Below are 12,981 nucleotides of genomic sequence, written 5' to 3' on the forward strand. Positions count from 1 at the left end.
AGATTAGTCAGTATCAAGGACCACTGATCTCAAACCAGTCCTCAGGGGCCTATGGACAGACTGTCCATAATCTTCCTCTGTCCCTACGTATTGTGAGTTGGGCTGGAGCGAAAATCTGGACCATCTGGAGGTCCCTGCGGTCTGGTTTGAGAAGCATTGTTCCATGAAACATGTTGGTACTAAGAACCATTTTGGCACCTTTTTTTAAAGGAATCGGACCCCCTCTATTAGCACATGGTCCTCTTTGTTCTTCGCTAGAACCGCAAAGTCTTCACATACATTGTATTCAGACTTGATGCACCAAAGAAGTCAAAGAAACCCTTAAAATTGTTTTATTTAGAACCATCTCAGGTTCTTTTACCAATCTGATGAACCTTAACCAGGCAAGAACCATCCGTATAGTCCTTTGAGTCAGCATGGTTCTATATAGAACAATAGCCTTCGCTGAAGAACCCATTTTTGGCCTCCATACTTCTCCATACTCCCTTCTAAGACGTTTAGATACGTACCCTCACCACCAGATGTAAAAAGACACGTTCCACACAAAGAGAGTTACGAACCTCCAACCTTTATTGGAACAGATTGAGGTGAGGTGAGGGGTCAGGCAGAGGGAGGCTGAGAGTAAAGGAGGGTGTGTTTAAGATATGCATAGGGGTGCAGGTTTATTGGTCAACAGGTTTATAGCTCTCCTGGCAAGGGTCGCTGTCTTCCGGATTTAAAAGCAGAGCGGTATAGTGATGTTCCATGTCGGTAGAAAGTTACTTAAGAGAGTTGCGGTGGTCTACCTGGGACCCCTCAGGTGATGATGCGCAGTGTATCAAATCACAGGAACGAATCCCATCAAATCCAACAACACTGCAGTGGAATCGCTAGGGCTGCAACTAACTAGCCAAAACAAGTGTAGCCCATTGACTTTCCCTGTTTCCTTGAACGTGCACTCACATTGTTTAGGGACCAAAGTTGAAGTTCATGGAAGGGACGAACCCTGAACCCCTTCAAAAGAACATGCAGCAGAACCCCTAAACAGAGCTGGACCTCCTCAGCTAGCTAACCGCACACCCTCTGGTTGGGTATGACGGCCCTCCCTCTCCCCCCATCGCTGAGCACAATGCTACCCAATGCAGCCGTTTTCTGGTAGTTGACAATAACTAATAGCATTCAGTGTCAAACTTTGGCACTGAGAGGACACAGAGAGGACAGCAACACTAATTGGTAAGACTCGGAAATGATCACAAAACAATAATTACAAAGTCCACTAGGCTATGCAACGCTGTGCATGTCCAGTGGGCCGTCTTGGTGAGGTAAACCAGCCAAGAAAAGCACACAGGTCCTCCGTAAACGGACAATCAGTAGCTGTAGTAGCCGAAACACTGAACTCTATTCACTATCTAGTGCACTACTTTGGGGTTGATATCATCACTACTTGTAGTGATGTCTGTAGTGCTGAATTTTTGGTGCACTGTCCCAACAGTCCCACAATGCATCATAATATACAGCCTAGTGCACATACAGTGCCTTTTAGTGTACCTTAAAGGACATTGCGTTGTTGGGTTTGAGGATTCGTGCCCGGCTTCCCAGAGGAAGACAGACGTTCAGACTTTTAATGCAAATTCTGTTCCCTATATGTAGGGAATAGTGAACAGGGCATGGTTTTGGACACAGCCGGTGTGTTTCATTCTGAGGTACAATAACAGGATGGTAAATAGGCCTGAGCTTTTTTCTTTTCTCTTTTTTTAACCCAAGCAAAGTCACACACTTACTATTCACACATAACTACAGCAACTTAACCCTTTAAAGCATGATGCATCAAATAATTGCTGGAAAATTCAATGTGTTTATTTGACCTTCTGACCAATTATTAAAAAGAAAATCAATTAAATTAAAAACACTTTGCGCACATGACTTTTATTTTGTATCATATTTGATACATTCGAAACTTTTGTTTGCCTTTCAAATTTTACTCAAGTCATTTCAAATGTAGAGATTTGCCTCTATCTTTCTGGTGCATGCAGTGCATGGATAATCCACCAGGGGGATTTATTTATAAGCATTTTTAATTAGGTAATTAACCATTAATTATTTAATTTATTATATCTCACTGTTAGGGATGTACCAATCAGATTATTTTGCCATCCAATCCGAGTCCCTTGATGCTGAGCATTTGCTGATACCGATCCGAGCTCCAGCCCCACAGTTTAGATCAGACGAGCTACTGATTCATCGGTTTGGTAAAATCTCTTTATTTTTAGTTTCAGTTTCTATAATCAGACATTCTGGACGGATTGATTGACCAATCAGCTCCCAGCTCTTTTACAACACTGCAGTCTAATCACTTCCTCTGTGTGTGTGTAGTGTAGTGGTACACACTCTGGACTGGTGTCTGTGGTTGTTGGTCGACTGGTGTGTAATAACTGGTTTATAATGGGTGAATGTGCTTGGATTGGGTTTCTGTATTGTATATGTGTGTGTTAGCATTAGCGTTAGCCTCCACTTGGTTCTAAACGGTTTCTTCAGTGCTGGTTTAAGAGCAAAAAAAAAAGGCAAGCAGTTCTGCTGTTCTCCCGCTGGTAAAACAGAGCGTTGCAGTGCGTTTTATAAAGGGTCAGTTTCAGGTTTCACTGTAAAACAGCTCCACACTTCTGCAGAACCTCAACTCCTTTATTTACCTTCTGAGAAAGTCCGCACTGCTGCTGCAGCCGGCTGGGCTATAATGTCCGTTAATGGTTCCTTGAGGACACCAGATGGCGCTACAAACACCATGGTTAAATCAAAGACTCGGAACTGGATCAGGATTCAAAAGGAAATCTTTAAAGATTGTTATTATCATTATTGAAGAGAATTAATGATCTAATTATCACTGACATTGCAGATGTCTTCACAGCTGGCTGTACAGAGTTGAAATCCTCAGTAAATGCATTCTGTGGCATCTTTAAGTAAGTGTGCACTGTGCGTGTGAATTACCATGTGCATCATTTGACCACTAGAGAGCTTTACTAGAGAGTTAAATGGACTCACTGCTAGTTGTTGCAGCCCTATCGCTCAGTCGGTCTGCAATATAGCCTTTCACAGCCCAGAGAAAAATCAGGCCCGGAAATGTCAGAAAAAAAAAACCCTGTCCTGATCACAAACCCCTGATTTTGGCTTTGCTTCAACGGATGTGGCACAATAGGATGAGCAGGAAACAGCAGCCCGGATTTTGATGGGAACCCTGGCCACAGTTCACAGGCAGCTGAAGTGTTGATATTCATAAACAGACTATGATACGAAGGATAAAGGTACTAGGGTATTTCTATAGGAGGGGACTAAAGTCAGAGGGGTGCAACATTGGAACCCAACATTGCAAAAAAAAAAAAAAAAAAAAAAAGAGAGAGGTCGACCAGAAACATTAAGAATACACTCTGTGTGTGTGTGTTATTGTGTGTGTGTGTGTGTGTATGCTCACATTCGTTCAGAACACATGGCAACACAGGTTACAGCTGCGAGGAGAGAGTGTGGCGTATGGCTAGAATCAGAGAGGTGAGGAAGGTGGAGCAGATGAAGTAGGATAGCTGGAGCAAGAAGCTAGGGCCCGACCGATTTGTATCATTGGAATGGTGGTGAATTACGCCTGTTTTTCAACATTTCTGCACCTAAGCCATTCAGAGTGGGGGTTCGTTGTGTTATTGGATTGGCTAGTTTACCGTCAAGGAGGCGTAACCAAGACGACAGCATGTGGTAAAATAGTGAATGGGGAATGGACTGTTTTGTCATTAAAGCATATAGGGATGGGCGGAGCTACACATTGGTGCAGTGGTGCTTGGTGAATGGAAGCAGGAGTCACCAAGAAACCAAGACTACTACACAAATATAGCAATTGGAATTACTCCCCAAACACTACAGCATGTGTTTTGGTTGTATACGGTAAAATAGTGGTAAAGCTTTAAAAAAAAAAAAAAAAAAAAAAAACTACTTTGCTTCACAACACCCTGCATGATTTAGCATTTCAGAGAAATTAACTTAGCGTTCACTCAGAGACAGTCCCGTTAGCTAGCACAGAGTATAAATATAGGGCCCCCATTCGGTCCAGCTTCCAATGTTACCCAAAGACTACCAGGTCATGCTGCTTGCCATCAGCAGGCAGAGCCCAGGAGAGCACAACTGGCCTTGCTCTTTCCGGGTGGGTAGATGGCGCTCTTTCTCCCAATATCACTCCAGTGTGATGCTGGCATTAGAACTGGGTTCCCTGGCTCTTTCTTTAGAGTGCGTTGGTTATTTGGTGACATTGCATCGGCAGCAAATTTGACAACATGGCAGACAATTTTTGACTTCACTTCTACAGAACGGAAGGGAATGCAACTGTGGCGTCCATGTTTTCCACAGTATTTGGAATAGCATAACATAACATAACATAATATTGCCCACTAGGTGGCGCTAATACAGGCCTTGCCTGACCGACCACCATACCGTGACAACATGGAAGTCACTTTTCTCTTGAAACGAGAGCTGATGTTTGAGGTGAGTTGATTGACAGTCTGGTTGACTTACTGTATTTGCTTACGCTACTGTACTGTCATACAATAACCTGCTATTTTGAATAACAATGATGGCAACTGCGTGTTTAGACCAATGGCATCTGTTCAATTCCAAAGGTGATATTCCCAGAATCTGAACGTAATAATTGATATCGATATCGCTGACATAGCTGTCATATCGGTCGGGACCTACAAGCAACAGTGCAAATTTGCATTTCACAGCTGTGCCTTTACAAGTCTGTCTACCTCTGTGCTGCCTCTAATTTTCAAAAGAACGTGGAGTGGTCAATCTCGAAGCAACCTAAAGGCCTCGGACAGCCCCTCCCGACTGCATTTTTCCTAATTCACTACTTCCATATACTCACCGTTTAACTGCATCCGTCAGATTCGTTCATTACTGTGCGCTGTAATTGGTGGTTAAAAACATTCTGGCTTTTTTAATTAGAATAATACATACTGCATCAAAGCCTTGCCCCCTTCCAAACAAGGACCATTCCCTCGCGTGATCTCAGAAGACGACAATGACGACGTCGTTGATACGGCAATGCACTAAAAGCGTGTCCGGCCTCTAGATTATGTTAAACAAATGCAGATGACATTTCGGAGAGGTCGTCCTTCTCTGATTGACTCGCCTACGATAAATTTGCGGCTGTGTGTCTCTCGAAGAAGCTGTAAAGCTCAGTGGGCGGAGCTTGTGGGTGGTGGTTGCTCGATCTTTATGACGGCTGGCTTGGCTGGCAGAGCGACATGTCCTTCCTTCCCCTTGACTGGCTTGTGCAGTTTGTCCCTCGAAGGGAGGAGAGAAATAGAGACGGGTTCGGAAGAGCGGTATTCCGGGCCGGAAAACAAAGCAACAAGAAAAAAAAAAAGCCTCAAATGCACTATGGTTATCGTTTGTGTTTAGATATATCCAAAAAGTCTTCGTATAAACCTACCAGATTACGGACATAGTCCCAAGTCCTGCGCAAAAAAAAACTAAACAAAAACTAAACAAAGCATTCCCACCAAACACACCCCCCCCCCCCCAACCCTGGGCAGACACACTCCCTCCTCTCTTCGTCCATCCTCCAGCCTCCACTGGGGCCGCAAAGTGTCCAAGAGTTCTCTCCGCCGGGTGGCCGATGGCTCAGCCGGGTGTGTTGATGACCGCCTTGGAGGAGTTCTGAAAGAGCGGCTGGAGGAACATCCCTACTGTGCCGAAGACGCACACAAAGACGAAGATCCAGAGGAAGAGGCGGTCGATCACCATGGCAACGTATTTCCAATCCTCGCTCACCTGCACAAGAGAAAGCAAGAGAGAGAAAGAGAGAGAGAGAGAGAGAGAGAGAGAGAGAGAGAGAAAGCAAGGGAGGACACGGCATGTGAAGGACACCAAAAAAAGAGACAGACAGAGCAGGACAAGGGAGCCAAACGTGGATTGGGAGGAGGGAAAAGAGATAGCGAGAGAAAGTGTGAAAGCAAGAGTGAGAGAGAGAGAGAGAGAGAGAGAGAGAGAGAGAGACGGGTCAGAGAAAAGGTTAATGTGCACAGAGACTTCATTCCGCCACACTGCTCTAATGAGGTGAGACACTCAGGGACTTGCGTTGTGGCCACGGCGATGGCTGCCGAAGAGGGTCGGCATGGAGACCACCCGTAACCATGGGGATGAGGTCCGGATGATGGGCAGAATAAGTGGAGCCTCTTAATTCTCTCTGAAGGGAACCCCGTGCTCCCTCGCTTCAGGAAAAGCCGATAGCCTCTCGCACACCACCACCACCACCACCCCCCTGTACTTAAACACGGCTCCTGGAATGAAGGAGTAACCCTCTGGGTTGCCATTTTAATAGATTTGTCTTTGCATAACATGTGACCAATAGTAATTAGGAACAGCCAGCTGAATCAAATCTCCAAGCTTTACCAAGTCTCAGACTCTTCAAACCTTGTGCTAACACTCATCAACCACCGGCTCCGATAATCTATTTTCTAAAGATCCGAAAATGAAAGCAAGCAATGCCTACAAGGCCGAGGAAGATTTCAAGAAGATAGTCAAGGATTTTCAGCATGGAGTGTTTTAAGAATTGGCACTTCAGGGGAACTGTGGAGGTCAAGATGAGATCTGGAAGACCAGGAAAATTGCTCCTATGCTGGGAAATTAGGCAAATCAAAAACCAAGTCAAGAGGGTGGTGCACTGTTGTACTGTGTAGCACTGCTTCCACAAATGAAAAGGTCAGAAGGATAAAGAAGGAAGGCTTGCTCAAAGTATGCTACAGAACATCAGACAATGCCACATGAATGGGAAACGAAGGCTCTTGGTGTCAAAGTAGTCAAAACAACTGTTCAACCATAATCAACGAAGGAACACAACGAAAACACTGTGAAGCATGGGGGTGGATCTGTGGTGTTTTAGGGTTATGTTGCTGCTAGGGGCATTTGCAATATGTGAAGGAGTCTACAAAATACTAGTTACCAAATGTTCTGAGAAGGACATGACCTATAAAACAGGATCATGAAAAAATTAAAATCAGCATCTTGCATGTTTAAGGTGGTAGTAACTTCAGATTCCTGCAGATCCTGATAGTCCTGCATAAGGATGATCAGACGGGATTTCGATTGAGAAGAGGTGATACAGTGCAGTGTCTTGATGGATGTGTGGATTGATGGATGGGTTTCAAAGCAGATGTTTGGTGGATGATTGGTAGAAAGGAGTGACTGTTGTATGGAGTGTACAGTCATACGGGTCTACCAGCAGTGGCAAAAATCCCAGTCTACAGAAAATTCTTGTAGAATTGTGGCCGAGAAGAAACTGACAGACAAGGACCATTGGTGGGTTTCACAGCTTGTGAATTCGCTTCCAGGCAAATTTAACAATGCAGGTCCATCACACCCAATTTCTGAAAGAACATTCAGCAGGGAACTGCATACCATCAACATATGGAGCAGAGCGGCACCCAAGAGGCTTTTGCTCACTTCTGCTCAAGAATGACGAGAATGAGGGATTTCATAGACCTGCAGATTCAACTACTTCCTTCACATTATGGCCATTATGGTAATGCCCAAATACAAATGCTCCTTTTTTTTGCCAATTATTAACTGTATCTGCTTTGAGACCAATTTTCCACACATCCAACGAGACACTCACTGCACTGTACTGCACTATTCTCAAAGTCTGAGTCCCGTCACACACCCCACAGGTATTTAGAGCCCGATCATGCTGGTGGAGCACCATCTGAAGGAGCCTAAAGTTACTACCACCTTAAACAAGCAAGGTGCTAATGGTTTACCTGGGAAGTTTACTTGCAAAATTCACAAACTGAAGCTTTTGCAGGAATGGCCCTGATTATCCACTGACCCAGACATTACAGACAATTTGTGAACAGACTGTGAACAGACTCGGTGTGATGCCCAAATGTTTGCGAAGGCCACATTGAGTTTTTTTTCCCCCAAGGAAGGCCATGTTTGCAAGCATGCAACTGCACGCTATTTAAAAGCCAGTGAGTGAGGGAGTGCGGAGTTGATGATGGATGAGCAGTGCTGCGGTGGGAGAGAAAGAGAGAGAGAGAGAGAGAGAGAGAGAGAGAGAGCGTGTATCTGTGCTGTTTAATGCTTTAAGACTGCCTGTCACAGCCTCCACATCTCAGCCTCTTCAAACCACACAGTGCCTGCACATTGATGCCATGTGACCCTGTGGATCTATGCACATCCGAACTATATGTAGACAATGGCAATTAAAAATGGACTGAGGGGGTAAACGGAGAAGGAGCTAGGATTGGCAGTGCTGTGTGGCAGGGTATGGTATTAATAACGCTGACTTTAGAATAATTATTCTAGCTCTGTGTAGTTCCAGTACTGTACATGAGGAACAGGCAACTTGTCATATTACATACACAGTCATCAAGCAATTTATTAGCCGTGCAATACATGAAATCATGCAAATACGGACCAGCAGCTTCGGCTAATGTTCACATCAACCATTAGAACTGCTGATCTCCTGCCGTTTTGTGCACAGCAGTCTCTAGAATTCACTGGAATGCTAACAAACCAGGCAGGGCCCTGTTTTTACAGCACGGTTTTTACAGCAGCTAACCATACTTTGGGTTGGTGGAAGGGCTTAATGGCGTAGGGATCCACTGATTAGCTCCATAGTTGCGTCATCTTTTTGCTGCAAAACCTGGGTTCTTCATATTTCCTGATCATGGCATTGATCATTAGTGTGTCGACATCTACATTTTAGTGCACAGTAGAATAATAAAGTATAGCATACTTGAATAAGCTACGGGCCTCGTCTAACATCACTACTAATCAATGCCTCTGAATATTCGGCCAACCATCGGACATGGTTTAAAGGGAGTGTGATTACTGCATGCAGATTACACAATACTAACAATACTAAGCTAGCGCTAGAAGCTGTAGACTCCTAAGAAGCTTAGAAGTTTTAGTGCATGGGGGAAAATGTTGCTTGAGGTTTTTTTTTTTTTAGCTCAATGAAGGTGGTCTGAGACACGCTTGGTCTGGGAGAAGTGGGCGGGTCTACCAAATGATTAGGCGATTTGACAACATGGCGGACAATTTTGGCTTCACTTTTATAGAACAGAAGGTTATGTAACTATAGTGTCTGTGTTTTCTACACTCACTGCTCTGTACAAATGCACAACACATCCAACTTTGAGGCAGATCAGCTGCAACAGCTGGTGGAGTAATATCTTTTGGGCACAGTTGGGGCCTGGTAATGCCATGAAATGGCTTCTCCACGTCCCATCCCTAGGAAAATCTGAATCTGGCTGAATCTGGCTGAATCTGGCTGAATCTGAATGAATGTGTTAGATTTGGGTTGAAACCTGCAGAAAGGTGCCTCTCCAGGAGGCCATTGGTGTAGAAACTCAATAACAAGACCAGTGATTGGTCCAGAGGTCGACATGTTGGCCACTGCTCAAAATCAATGCCTCAGAGCTGCAAGATACAGGGAAATAAATCACACTGCAATGACTGTCTGCTGCCAAATGCTTCTGTACCGCCTTATATTTAATGCTTCCACCATTCAGCTGAACTGCAATAAACACTACGTAACCGGATACAGTTTATTGGAAAATATATGGATGAGGCAAATTATATGGGTGCACTGAATTTCTATTGATTTATCATACTGCCCACTTAAAAGCAAGAGGTAAGATTGGATTTCAGGTAGTTTAGCTATTCTTTCCTTCCTCACCCCTGCTGTGTGTTAGGTCTCTGCAGTGTTGCGGGACTGCAGTGTGGTCTTTTTCAGGAAGGACGAAGCTTCAGGTCAGTGCCGCAGAAAAACACCCTTCCGCTTGGGGCTACTGCAACAGGAACAGGGCAGCTAGGGTCAGTGCCTTTTCTGCAGGAGCACACCAGAGCCCAAAGGACATGATAGCAAATTGACATTTTCCTTGTTTTTCTTTTCCTCTGCAAATTCAGGTCTGAAAGGTGAACGGGGGGATGCGTAGGACAGGACTGAAGAGGAAATCTAGTGCCAGCCAGTTCTGACGAAGGCAGACTGAAATAATGGCCTTTTAATAAACATTTGCGGTTGGTATTCTGACCACATTCCTCAGCAACAGCAGTGTTTCCCCACACACAGGATATACTTTGGCGGTAGGCCCAGGCATATGGATGCCTGGCCAAGGATATCATCGCTGTCACACCTAAACCTTGTCAAGACAGCTATTGGCCCATTTATCATGAAATTTCAAAACAATGTAAAGACCTATATTTAGATATGATGCTTGTAGCAGATATTAGCAGGTATTTTACCTTGTATGTAGCAGTTTAATAGTGAAGAACCCTTAGAGTTGCCGCTCATATCCACAATCAGTGCTATACACTATATGTACAAAAGTTTGTGGACACTCATTCTAATGAATGCATTCAGCTACTTTATGTTGCACCCAAAACCGACACTAATGAGAAGTACTACCAACAGAATAGGACTCTCTGGAGTAGATAAACATGAACCTATGGGCCCATCCCTAATGCCTGTCATGGGCCCCCAGCATTGAGCTGTAGAGAAGTAACCTTATTGTCTTGTGTTTAGTAATGTCTAAGCTTAGAGGTATCCTTTGAATTATTAGTCTATTCTAACTAGCTAAGGCTTTTCTTGGGTAAATAGCAAAGCACTTTGTAAGTCGCTCTGGATAAGAGCGTCTGCTAAATGCCTTAAATGTAAATGTAAATGTAAGGAACTGTGCTCTCTGGAATGATGAATGATGCTCCATTCAATACTTTTGATAAGAGCTGGAGAGTTAGGGATGAAGAGGTGGGATGGTGATGAACCAACATCCTGCCCTCACTAACGCTCTTGTCGCTGAATGCAATCAAATCTTCACAGAAGGCCTAGAAAACTCTTTATAAGAAACAATGAACAAGTGTCCCAATACTTTTGTCCATTAAGTATATGTAGGACTTGCAGAAGAACTAGAACAACTAATATTGGTGATTGGTTGTTTCCTGTCACCCTTCCATGACTGGTATGGTCCCAACCAATGGGAGTGCTTACTTGGCCTGGATGTGGCCTTGAATAACTCTGATTGGACAATTTGTCTTAAACCAGAACGGAAGGCGGAATTTAAATGCCAGAATCGTTCTCCCAAACACAAATCAACTGAGTTGTATTTAGTAATTCCCAGAAATCATTAGACATTCTTCTAAAGGCCTGCCAAAGAAATAACACTGGCAGGCTCGCATAAATCTCATGCAGTATCGATTGTATACAAATTACACTATACAAATGTGCTAGCCTGTTATCAACTTTCCAGTTAGCCTCATTCTCGCAGCTACACGCTCAACCTCGTCCAGCGGTCAGAACTAGAGCCAAACAAACATCCTCGTATTAGTATTCTTTACCGTATATATATATATATATATATACTGTATCTATAAATTGAAGGCATACCTGAGTGAAGCACATAATATGTATGTATAAAGATAAAGCATAACTCACGCTGCGGTCATCGTCCTCGCTCTTCATGTGGTTGGCAATGAAGCGCACCCCGTCCACAGCTTCCTCAAAGCCTGGGCAGGCCTGCCCCAACAGAGCCTGGGTGAGGGCCGTAGGAGGCGGCGGCGGCTGCTGCTGCTGTTGTTGTTTCCCCCGGGACAGCACTGAGCTCTGCAAGGGAGTAGAGGTCCCTTCCCTGCCCTCACGGCCACCCTCCCTCAACCCATTCAACCCGTCCATTGAGCCCCCTCCACCTCCACCTCCACCTCCTCCACCACCACCTCCTCCTCCTCCTCCGCCACCACCTCCCCCAAGTTCGGCTCCAAACTGCTTGACGGAGGCGCGGTTCACGTAGCAAGTGCACGCCTCTCCGCTTTCCGAAGGGATGCCCAAGCCCAGCCCTGCCATCAGGCCGGCCCGGCCACCCTCTCGTCTCTCGTTGGCCCGGCGCCGCTGCCGAAGACGCTGCCGCTCACTGCTGTTCCGTGGCTGCCGCATGAAGAGCAAAGCAGGCAGCTTATCCAGGAAGACCAGCTTGACCCACGGGGGCATGGTGTGGGTGGTGGGTGAGCGGTGGTGTACATTCAGCACACATACGCTGGTCACAATGGAGAAGGTAACCAGGACCATGGTGAACATCAGGTACTTGCCCACCAAAGGGACATCCAGTGACGTTGGGGGCACAATCTTGGAGATAAGCAGCAGGAAGACGGTGAGCGCCAGGAGGACGGAGATGCAGAGGGTCATCTTCTCACCACAGTCAGAAGGCAGGTAGAAGACCAGGATGGCCAGAGACGTAATGAGAACACACGGGATGATGAGGTTGATGGTGTAGAAGAGCGGCTTGCGGCGAATGATGAAGTCGTAGGTGATGTCCACGTAGGTGGGATCCGAAGGGTTCTCGTTGCGACGCCCTGGCAGGGCTATTATATCCCACTCTCCGCTGGGCGTGAAGTCATCCATGCTGGCCACATCGGATCGCAGCACCAAGTCCACTTCAGTCCGGTCGTAGGTCCAGGAACGGAAGCTGAGCGTGCAGTTCTGCTGGTCGAACGGGAAGTGCTTCACCTCAATCTTGCAGGCGCTCTTGTAGATGGCTGGAGGGAGCCAGAAGACACTGCCGTCGTAGGAGACCACGGCATTGGAGTAGAAGGACACCTCATACATCCCATCAGCACTGCAAGACACCAAGAAAGTAAATGCTTTAATACATTTAAATGCAACGTTGGAGGTCTTCTAAGCGTTGGATGCTGCAACTATCTCTGGCCAGGAGCATAGACCTGATGGGATGGGCACTCACTTGTTGTAGAGGACAACATCTGGCAGCCAAATGTGTTTGGAGGGCAGGCGGACTTTCTTCATGCCATCAAACTCCTCTGGGACCCACGTCAGGCGGTAATCCTGCCACTCCTGAACACAACCAGTCCAAAATAGTTAACAAACAGAAGGGAATTCCACCAATTTTCACCAACTTCAGGTTGGTTTGGTGCAATGTTCTGTTCTAGACATACGTCCGCAAACTTTTTCACAGTGGT

The 12,981-nt window shown here is 45.5% G+C and overlaps 1 protein-coding gene across 1 annotated transcript in view; it reads right to left on the minus strand.

Moving 5' to 3' along the window:
* Positions 1 to 5,550: 5,550 nt before the first annotated feature.
* Positions 5,551 to 12,981, minus strand: part of chrnb2 (cholinergic receptor, nicotinic, beta 2) — a 32,565-nt gene continuing 25,134 nt past the window's right edge. Inside the window, exons 4-6 of the mRNA XM_072679040.1 lie at positions 12,747 to 12,856; positions 11,450 to 12,623; positions 5,551 to 5,787 (exon numbers count right to left, since the gene is read on the minus strand). Coding sequence (XP_072535141.1) covers positions 5,638 to 5,787; positions 11,450 to 12,623; positions 12,747 to 12,856 — 1,434 coding nt within the window. The 3' untranslated portion in view covers positions 5,551 to 5,637. The remainder of the gene's footprint in view (positions 5,788 to 11,449; positions 12,624 to 12,746; positions 12,857 to 12,981) is intronic.

This window comes from Salminus brasiliensis, chromosome 5, assembly GCF_030463535.1.
Source record: "Salminus brasiliensis chromosome 5, fSalBra1.hap2, whole genome shotgun sequence".
Taxonomy (NCBI): Eukaryota; Metazoa; Chordata; class Actinopteri; order Characiformes; family Bryconidae; genus Salminus; species Salminus brasiliensis.